Below are 11,053 nucleotides of genomic sequence, written 5' to 3' on the forward strand. Positions count from 1 at the left end.
TACACTGGTACTGCAGGATTGGTTGGACTATATTATACATACTGCATGTGCCTTAAAATCTATAGTTAATACTACTCAGTAAAATTTACGTAGAATTGTGAATTGTCATGCATCAAACGGGTAGGGCACCTTAAAGGATGTGTTCATTGAACAAAGTAATTTACCTCCACCACACAAATGATAGATGGATAGTTGGGTTTTTTAATTTAAGCATTTATACATACTGAGCGGTGCATATGAAAAAAATTATGTTAAAATGTCTATTAACTTAATGTAGATTTAGAGCTTCGGGACTCGGGAGATTAATCTCAGTTAGAATACCCAAAATGTAATTTGTCACTGATAAAATTGATTTACATTCAGTGTTCAGTCTATCATCTATACACAATCATGGAAATGAATGGTGGTATATTCATAAACTTTGTATTAATATTTATAAGCATCTATATTACATGCACCAAGTCTAAATATACTACTCTATAATCTAATCTTTAATCATAAAAAAAACTAATTCTCTTGATTAGAATTTTGATAATGTACCATAGTATATATTAATACTACAAAAGATAATATTGTAAAAGTTTTATACTCTACAACAATTCACAAACGTTAAGTTTGAAATTAAACCTTTGTCATCATGCATTTCCTTGTTTAGATTTGATATTTTAGTTCTTAAATATTAACTTCGGACTAATCTCCGAGTCACTTGCGACAAATTTATAATATTACGACACATATTAGACTAACACGTTAGTATAAACTAATTTTTTTTTATAAGCTAAGCAATATATTGATATGAAGTGTAAGGGGTACTTTAACTCATACAAAAGGAGATGAAAAACAAGTACCAAAAATTACAGCTAAATATTACAGAAAATGAAAAACTCCAAGGAAGTAAGGCTTTAAAAGGAGTCCCAGCAAGAAACACTAATTTTGTGCCAGTCCACAACACCAACATCCAGGATAGCTCTGCCAATAAACACCAACGCTACTTGTATATTATTTAAGTAACAATATACAATATAGGACCCCAGTGCAGCAACCTTACGAGAGAAAGATTAAGAGCCATTTCAAGAGGAAATACAATATTTTTATTTTGCTTATTTAAGATGCATTTTGCATGTTTGTTCGGTTTTTTCTCTGTCCGATCTGTAGAGTGTAATCCAGGCCCTTGTTTTGTCTAGCCAAACTCTAATTTTGGGCCTTGGGCCCAGTAGAACTGCTCATGTGCATAACATGGAACTCAATTTGCTAGAAAAAAGTTGTGATTTTGGGCTATTATTTTAAAAAGCAAAACGGCCCAATCCTAATATTAAAACATGCAATCAGTTATGGAGATTACTTCTTGCACATCCCCAACTTACTTTCTCCACATCTTAAAAAAGTTTCTTACAAAAATACCTTCAAGTCAATGCACACCCCTTTTGACAATTTCTTCCACTCTCTGTTTTCATCTTTCAAAGTAAAATTTGTGAGTAAAATAGATGGGATTCCTTAAATAAGGAGAGGGGGTGCAAGGGTCACACCATCGAAAATGAAATAACGGTGCGGTGAAGGATGAATTTACATCGACCAAACTCTAAATATGCGGTTTACCCTCTTCTAGTTTATCACAATAAGTTTTATCAATTCTCTTCAGAAGTCTCACATTAATTAGAGATATGACTAAGATAACCCTTAGGTATGAAAATGAAATCTTCGACTCCTAAGCTTTTTTAAGTTGAATTATCAGAATCTATCCTAAATTCTCTAAGTGGAAACCGGATTGAGTTAGGTTTCCCAAATTTTATACATTCCACCATCTGTCAGTGTTCACGAGTAGGGACTTATTTTGATTAAAAAATTTTTCAGGGATTTAGAATCAGAATTATTTTTTCAGAGACTTATTTTCGTACGGGAAACAATTTCAGGGAGCTCGAAAGTATTTAAACTCAAAAATATTAATAGAAGTCCAAAATCCCATTTGGCGCCCTAACTTAATTCTCTCTCGCACAGCCTCACCTTCACAGTTTCCCTCAAAGTCAAAAGTTCTCATTCGCGCGCCGAAGCTTCTGCTTCACGTTTTCGGTCTCTCTTCAGAAGCTCTTCACAGTCGCTAGCCAGGTTTTGGATAATTTCTTCTTCAATTTCCAGGGTTTCATCTCCACATTCTGAGTACAGTGACTGAATATTTTCCTTTTTTTTCGATTGATTTAGATTCAAAGCCTAATTGTGAGAGGATCCGTCTGAGTAGCATACATTTGTCTGTGATTGTTTGTATTTGTGAGTACTCATATATTTATTTTAATTTTTTTTCAGATTCATATTATATAGGAAGATATTGTTAATTTTTTTTCAATGAAATGATGGATTGAAATCAATGAATGAGAGAATTCATATTTCTGTTTGGGGCGTTGTGGCATTGTTTTATTTTTTATTTAAGTTCTATGGATGTTGTCATTCATTTGATAATAGTAATGATTCTGATACATGCTTTGCCAGAAATCTAGTTTTCACACCTAATCTGCATTCTGACTTTTCAGTTATCAGGTTCCAGTTCGGAGGCCAATAAAGAGCTACAAATTCCATGAGCTTGGAATCTTCTGGAGGCCTTCAATGCCCTTCTGCACATAGTTCATTGTGGCTTATAGCAATAATTTATATCTTGCAGAAAATAAGTCTACATCTAAAACACCGTAATTCATAATCCATAGGTAGACTACTTATCTGATGGTAAGTTTGTCAAGTTTATTCCAAGTTGATTCGAAACTCTGGTTATTATTGACTATTGTATGCAGATATTGCCTTTGGATAGCAGGGAATGCATCCACTTTAATCAATTCTTGATGCTAAGAGAAGAGATTGTTTCTATAATGCGGATGTGGGCAAGAAATCAGCTCAGGCTATTGAGGATGTTGTTTGGGCTATAACTTCTGCATTCTCACTTTTGACAGCATTCAAGTTGCATATTGACTTGTCCAGTTGTACATGATTAAGGTATGCAAGATTGCTTATCTATTATGACTTATACATCTTTATGGATAAATTTTCAGCCTTTATATAGTGAACTGGAATTATTTTTGAACCTGAGCTACTATTGGTTTTATTTCTTTCTTTGCATTTGTTCTAGAGGAGATTTCCATCCATGAGCTTTGGATGTGAACCTTCTTTAAGTAACTTGTTGCTGTATTTAGATTAACATTTCAAGTTGCCAATCAATAGGATTTTCAATTATGTCTACTGCACCAAGTCACATGTTTTATCCTTGTCTTATCGTCGCTTTTATGATTCACATGCTGTTTTGAGGAACTTGAGGTGAAGAATGACCTATAATTATAATATAGTATTGATAGGTTTAGAGAACAAAAACTATTATTCACCCTTCCTTTTAATCGGTGCATATTTGTGGATTATTCATTCAAATTGATAACTTTAAGAGAATACTACCGGCTGCTAAAACATGAATTAACATAGGAAAAAACTACATTAGCTTTTGGCTTGCTACCTTAATGTGTCTCATCTCAACTAAGGTCTAAGAGACAAGCTCAGGAACTGAACGGAAATAAAAATACGTGACAGAAAATAACAAAAACTGAGAACCACATGAACGCTGCAGTATTTTCTTCACCGATTTGAATTTGGACAAGGAGGAATTGCTATGTCGGTAACCCCTTCTAACATCAACACCACACTCTTCATTGCTGGCCGGAGAACAGGTTCATCTTGGATACACCAAAGTGCCACCTTAATCATATTTTCCAGGACATTTTCATCTATGACTTCTGAAGGAACAAGCTTATTTAACTCCTTGGCCACGAAGCACTTATAGGCCCAAGCAGAGAGAAGAGTCGCCTCAGGTTCGGAGACATTAACTTTGATGTTTCTTCTGCAGCATAAAGTTTCCAACAGCACAATTCCATAGCTATAAACATCTGCCTTAACTGATATTGGGGTGTTCTTGTTCCATTCTGGGGCCATGTACCCTCTTGTCCCTCTAGCCCCTGTGAAGGTTCTGGTTTGATCTGGCATTAGAAGTTTTGCAAGCCCAAAATCAGATATCTTGGCAGTCCAAAACTCATCCATCAAAATGTTTTCAGGCTTGAGGTCACAATGAATGATTGGTGCCTCACATCCTTCATGGAGATAGAGGATCCCTCTTGCAATGTTCAGTGCTATTCTTACTCTCTCCTCCCAATCTGGACGCCGTAGATCACCAAAGATAAGCTGCCCAAGGGAACCTTTGCTCATGTATTCATAAACCAGAAGCCTTTTGGAACCTTCAGCACAAAATCCCAGCAACCGAACCAGGTTCCTGTGGTGGGTTTTTCCGATGGCCCGCACCTCTGCTTGAAACTCCCTTTCTCCTTCTTCCACTAACTTCTCTAGCCTCTTCACCGCAATCAGTCTCCTACCTTTGGACAAGGCCCCCTTGTAAACTGCTCCAAAAGCGCCCTTACCCAACTCTTTCCTGAAATGATTTGTTGCTCTTTTAAGCTCATTGTATGAAAACCTTCTCAGAGCCACCTCTTCATTCAGACCCAAGTTCCAAGTCTCTGAGAGCCTTTTGTAGGTTAATACTCGAATCTTGTACATGTAATGGCTGGAGATTGCAATCATTGAACATAAAAACAAAGTAAATACAGATATAACAATAATAATATGAACCACTGCTTTGTTACTTGTACTCTTGATTGGAGGTGGTGGTGGTGGTATAGGTTTTTGGATTTTGAGGCTGTTGTGTCCCACTTTTAAGAATACCGTGGGTGGGTCAGATTCAGCTAGCCCTCTCCTTTTGACATATCTCAAAGGCAGCCCATGTTTCTTGCATCTATTTTTCTGATACAGTGCAGCCCAACAGTTGCAATCAGCCAAACAAGCAGAGGAGCATTCTTCTTCATGTGACATATCAGACTCGAAATAAGGACGATCCGCCCATTCAATATTGTTCATCAAGGCCATGTTATAATGGGATGAACTGTCTTTGTCACTTGTACACTCAGCTTTTGATGAGTTCCTTTTGCAGCCAAGAGTCTCTTCATTTGCATCTTTGAATTCAAAACCCTCAAGACAATTGCAAACTGGTTGGTCGCGGCCATTGAATGTGCAGTAGCTGTTGAAGCCACAAAAATCACTTACTTCACATGTACCTCCATCTGGCTTCCATGCTATTGCTTTGCCATGGTCATTGTTAACATGAGCATACAGCCGTAAAACCCCATCAAAATCGAGGGTTGCACGATAAATGGTCTTGCTCCCATTAGCCGAACCATCAGGCTTGGAAAGATCTTTAGAGTACGAACCAATGTTATTCCTGATCTGCAGTAAACCTGTGCTGTTAATGTAAAAATGATGCGTACCAGTATTAGTACCAGAGGCCCAGTAAACATCCATTGGTGCGTTTGTTGGATACAGAACAAGATTTCCATCACCCTGCATATCGAGACAAAATCTTCCAGTTGAGGGGTTAGTCCCTGATGAACTAGAGAACAGATGTCCTCCAAAAGACAGAGATTGACCCCCCAGCATAGTATCAGTTGGGTGATCAAAACTCTGCCATATGATGTCGGAGTTATTGTTGTATAGTACAAAGTTCCCAGTATCAAGCATGGAGGCAAAGGAAGCTGTTCCATTATATTTAGCAATAAGCTTAACTTGTCCTTTCTCTGTTAGTATTAGCTTACCACCAACTGTAAGAGTTAGATTTGCATTTGAGGTGACTGGAGGATCATTTTGATTTGCAGTCCATACCACCGTCTTGCTCGTCACACCTACTAACCAAATTCCAACGAAAAAGACACTGCCTTGCTGATAAAAGCCAAATGCAAAGTGGCCGGAAGGGGAAAGCCACGGCAAACCATTGGGGAAAAGTGAGGTGTTGAGTGCTACTTTCTGCTTTGGTGGTTGTGTATCAGCTCTTGTCCCTGCTGGTGATAAGGACATCAACAGCAGGAAGGCAATAGTTACAGCAATAGCGTCCATAAAACTGAACTGTTTGGCCTTGATGAACCAAAATAGAAAGAGAAACAGAGTTGGTGTTTGCTAACTCTGTCAGTTGCCTCGCATGGTTTTTAAATTAATGGAAAGGAAAAAGAAAATAAACTTCACCACTCAATTATACTTCCACCCTAAAGAGATATAGAAATAGAAGAGAGCAAATTTAAAGATATAATTGAATGGAAATGAAATGGAAAAAAAAATACTAGTAGTTGTGAATGTAGAGGGAGGGGGCGACTTGCTTTTCTTGGTCAATGTATCAAATAGACTGGCACTTTCGGATTTTAGCAATGCAAGACTTTGACGGTGAGTCTTGGTCATACAACTTCTTTCTCACGTTACTCTATCACATTTTTTTCTGGTATTTGTTGGTGTATAACCTCATACTCATTGAATAGGTTTTACTTTTATGATGGATTATTTTGGGGAAGACAAGAATCAATGTCATCCGTAAAAAAGAAAAAAAAAATAGAGAAATGTGATGAATGTTGATAAATGATATGATGCGATAGAAAAGAGATAGAAGAAAATTGATTGTATTAAAGACTTTTTGTTTGGGAGTTATCTAAATGACCCATGAGAAAGTTTGGGTTAAATAACTCATCATCCAATCACATTGGAGATAATTGAGTTGGACATAAATTAATAAATAAAATATAGAAATTTCAACTCACTTATCTTCAATGTGATTGAATGATGAGTTATTTAATCCAAACTTTCTCATGGGTCATTTAGATAACCTCTCTTTTATACGAGGAAATAATCCACTCACATCTCATTTCATCTCCATTATAGTGAGAGGTGAAAATGGAAAGTGGGAAATTTAATATGTGATGTGATATAAAAATAAAAGATATGAAGAGAAGTGAGATATAGAGTAAGTTATGTGATATGAAAATGAAAGAGAGTTGATAAGATAAAGTTAGTGGAAATAAATAAAAGAGAATGTAAATGTTTCTTTGGTGCTTACATATATTCTCCATGAGAGACAATCGTATTCGAGCCGATAACATTCACATCATGGTAGGGCTAACTCTTCCAGTAAAGTATAAAATCAAGCATGTATCACTTAAATCAATTACGGGTCGGTAAAAGAAAGTAAATGTGAATCTATCAAACTTAAACTTGTTTTATTTGTGTATCTTAAAAATGGTTTTGTTTGTGGACTTATAATATGGGTCCCGTACCCATCTCTCCCTTTTTCCTTTACCCATAAAGAAAAAGTAGTAAAATTGATTCTCTTTTAATCTTGGTTGATTATATTTCCAAGAGAAATAGTTTGAGTAGATTTGTATCACCGGGTTTTGATTTATTCACTTTTTTCTTCCATTCTATTTTTACTCAGTTCTTTCTATTTTATTTTTCCTATTAATTACACATCATATCTCAATTTTTTCTTTTCTTTTATTCATATCTTTCTCATTGGGATGTTAGAGGAATGGTCGTGACTTTTTCCTATATCGCAGCCGGAAAGAAATACTCACATACCAAGAGAATATTGAGTTTTTTTTTTCACTAGAATATTGAGTTTATTATTACAAATTTTGCATTCCATGAACGGCAAGCAAGGAAGGTAGCTTTTGATATAATTGACCAGAAGCCCACAAGAACAACCTGAACAACAATTCATAGATAAAAATGAAACCACAGCACAGCAGTACATTTACAGATTTACTAACTATATATGTAAAGACAAATCATACCAGTAACACAATGTCCCAAGTCCTAGTATTTATTTGGAAATTCTTATACAATTGATTATGGAGCTAGAATCAATTTTAAGAAGAAACTTATGTGGGTGGCTTCTGATTTCAGAATTGATTAGAGAAAAGTAAGGTGACTACTCAACCAAGCGGATCGGAGAAGGTGGAATTGGAATATCTTTCAATCCTTCCAACATCAATATGACATTCTTCACTGAAGGACGAAGAGATGGGTTGTCTTGCACACACCACAACCCCACCTTCACCATTCTTTCCATTATCTTCCAATCTACATCTTCATCATGTGTAAGGAGCAAATTCAATTTCCCAGCTGCAAAGCATTGATATACCCACCTGGAAAGAAGTATCTCCTCAGCTGAGGAAGCATTCATTTCTATACCGCTTCTGCGGCAGATAATCTCCAATAGTACCATGCCAAAACTGTAAATGTCAACTTTTATTGATACTGATGCGTCCTTGTGCCATTCAGGTGCCAAGTACCTGCTTGTCCCTTCATCCCTTTTTTTGGTTGTTGAATAGTCCAGCTTTAATAGCCTTGCCAATCCAAAATCAGAGATCTTTGCAGTCCATGCTTCATCCATGAGTATATTCTGAGGGCTTATATTGCAATGGATAATGCGGACTTCACATTCTTCATGTAGATACAGGACTCCTCTAGCCACATCCAATGCGATTTTCATCCTCTCTTTCCATGACATCCCCTGCATCTTATCATTGAAGAGCAGATTTGCAAGAGACCCGTTGCTGACATATTCGTAAACAAGCAGCTTCTTAGATCCTTCTATACAAAAACCAACAAGCTTAACCAAATTCCTATGATGTGTTCGAGCTATAGCAGTAATTTCAGCTCGGAATTCCCTCTCCCCTTCATCAGCAACTCTCTCCAGTCTTTTGACCGCAATCCTTCTATTACTACTGCCACCCATCATGCCTTTATAAACAGCTCCAAATGATCCTCTGCCTATCTCCTCTGCGAACCCACCAGTTGATTTCACAAGTTCATTATAAGAAAATGAACGCAAAGAACACTCTTCAGTAAATCCCAGATCTTCATTTGCAGACAATATTGTATGCCTATATACTCGACGCCTGTAAGTGTAGAAAATGGAGACTGTAAAGACCAAACTGAACAACGAAATGCATCCGAGAGTAAGGGCTAGAGTCAATATCAGACTTCTCTTGTTATCAACAACGCCATTAGGCACGTAGGTGATGTTTGAAGTTGAAGTTGGAGTTGGCCTAGTGACATTTCCTGAAGGCACCTTTAAAAGTGCCACTCTTGACGTATCCTGAAACCTTTTGCCATATATAAGGGGAAGGTTATATTTCTTGCAGTTGCCATTCGAATAATACATTGCTCCCCCGCAAGCACAGTCTTCCTGGCAAGACTTCTCACAAGCTTTCTTCTTCATTGGTATAATCGAATACTCTGTATCACCCCAAGAGATATTCTCCCATTGAATAACACGATACAACACCATTGGGTTTTTACTGCTTTCACAATCATCTTTGATATAGGTCTGTTTGCAGTCCAGAGGCATGTTATCACTGCTATTGGAAGGGACAAAACCCGGATAGCAGTGACACACAGCATTACCGTTCATGCTCGAGCAATAACTGTTCGCCCCACAAACCCCCTTGACTTCACATGTATCATTCAATGCTTGCCACAGCGTACTTTCCTCATGTGAGCTTGTACTATTGCCTTCAAATCGGTGCTCATACAATCTCAAGTTCCCATCTACATCCAGTGTTGCGCGGTAGATTGAAGTTGTGTTCCGTGACTTGTTTGTAGGCTTATCGTACAAACACGAACCAACAAGGTTGTCATGTGAGCAAAGAACACCTTCAACATTAAGAATGAGCTGTTTGGCTTCCCTATAGGCCCAGTAAGAATCTATCAGTTGTCCTGGGCTGTTAAAAGGGTAAGCAACAATAGCAACAATACTTAAATCGGATTGCACTCTGAGATAGAAACGTCCTCTTGAACGATCTGATTTGGACAGACTAGAGACCAGGAGACCAGAACTGAAGTTCTGACCTCCTAACATGGTGTCAGTTAGGTAAGCAAAGCTTTCCCAGATAACATGTAAGTTCTTATCATAGAGCACAAAGTTGCCAGAATCAAGCATTGAAGCAGAAGCTACTGCAACTGTAAGTTGAAATTGATTCCCTCTGTAATATGGATTATTCGGATCTGGACTTGCAATTTGAAGCTGCTGTTGCTCCCCAGTTCGAAGAACCAGGCCACTATCAGTCAAACTCAGTGAGGAGTTAGAGGAGAAGGGTGGAGTATCGCGAAAAGCAGTCCAGACAACAGTGATGTTAGGTGAACTAAACAGCCATATTCCAACTGCAAAACCATTACCTTTGGGGTAAAAGCCAAAAGCAAACCGGCCGGAACTTGATGCCCATGAATTTTGTTTTCCTTCAGGAGAGAGCGAAGACCACAGAGGGATGGTTCTATTGATAAGATGGATTGTGCTATTGGTAGAGGTTCTTCTTTCAGCTGTGGCTTCTGTTGTGAAGAGCGTTAACAACAGTAAGAACAGAACAGGGGTCGAAGCCATGGGATTTAGAAATTAATTACTTTTCTGGTGTCACCAAGAAAAAAATGACAATTCTAACATATCAACTTGATCGATCACAAGCCAAAGCAAAGCAGAAAGATAGCTAGGGACGACCAAACTTCATTGTGGAGACCACTCAATTATTCTCCAATTGACTTGACTCTTATGCATGCATTGCCTCAAGTCTCCCTAGATTCTGAATTTCCACAGATGTGTACATAACAACTTAACAAGTGGTCCATGACCATATGCTATGTTGACTGGTGGGGGCAGGATTGGTTGGGTAATATTATACACACTCACAGTGTTTACACTGATTTTTGTAAAATCACATGTAAATTAATTATTTCAAGGATCAGATCCTATTTTATGGGCTTTCCAAATCCGACGGCTTACAGGCAATTTATGTGCGTTTTCAAGAGTGAAAAAGTGAAGAAATTGTCCGGTGACAATTTGAAAGAAACAACACTCCGGTGAGTATTGCAATAGATGTAGAAACAAGTAGAAATTTAAAAGAAGATAAAAAAGATTGCAAGGAATCAAAAGGTAATCAAAGAGAAAACAAATAAGAACAAAGCAAATTCATTACTGGAATGGTAAATGGTGGAAGGAATCCGTCTACTGCACACTCGTTGAAGCCGTTTGTCATAACCGTGGGCTTGAAGGCTTTTTTAGAGCTTTGCAGTCATTTAGGAATCCAACCCCTTATCCTAGTTACAAACTAGTATTTATAGAGCTTAAAATGGAACTACCATTTTAATCCTACGGTTACTAATGAACTAGAAA

General features: G+C 37.5%; 2 protein-coding genes and 1 long non-coding RNA gene across 3 annotated transcripts; 1 reads left to right on the top strand and 2 right to left on the bottom strand.

Moving 5' to 3' along the window:
• Positions 1-1,983: 1,983 nt before the first annotated feature.
• LOC130715874 (uncharacterized) lies at positions 1,984-3,136 on the top strand. Its single transcript, XR_009011802.1, has 4 exons — positions 1,984-2,103; positions 2,197-2,262; positions 2,523-2,693; positions 2,778-3,136. It is a non-coding gene; the product is annotated as an uncharacterized LOC130715874 (long non-coding RNA).
• Positions 3,137-3,339: 203 nt separating this feature from the next.
• Positions 3,340-6,166, bottom strand: LOC130715333 (G-type lectin S-receptor-like serine/threonine-protein kinase LECRK3). The gene has a single exon (XM_057565421.1). The coding sequence runs from the start codon at positions 5,956-5,958 to the stop codon at positions 3,604-3,606; it is 2,355 nt and encodes a 784-aa protein (XP_057421404.1). The 5' UTR covers positions 5,959-6,166; the 3' UTR covers positions 3,340-3,603.
• Positions 6,167-7,579: 1,413 nt separating this feature from the next.
• LOC130714568 (G-type lectin S-receptor-like serine/threonine-protein kinase LECRK2) lies at positions 7,580-10,462 on the bottom strand. Its single transcript, XM_057564475.1, has one exon. The coding sequence runs from the start codon at positions 10,265-10,267 to the stop codon at positions 7,814-7,816; it is 2,454 nt and encodes an 817-aa protein (XP_057420458.1). The 5' UTR covers positions 10,268-10,462; the 3' UTR covers positions 7,580-7,813.
• Positions 10,463-11,053: the final 591 nt, after the last annotated feature.

The sequence above is a fragment of the Lotus japonicus genome, chromosome 4 (genome assembly GCF_012489685.1).
Source record: "Lotus japonicus ecotype B-129 chromosome 4, LjGifu_v1.2".
NCBI classification, from domain to species: Eukaryota; Viridiplantae; Streptophyta; class Magnoliopsida; order Fabales; family Fabaceae; genus Lotus; species Lotus japonicus.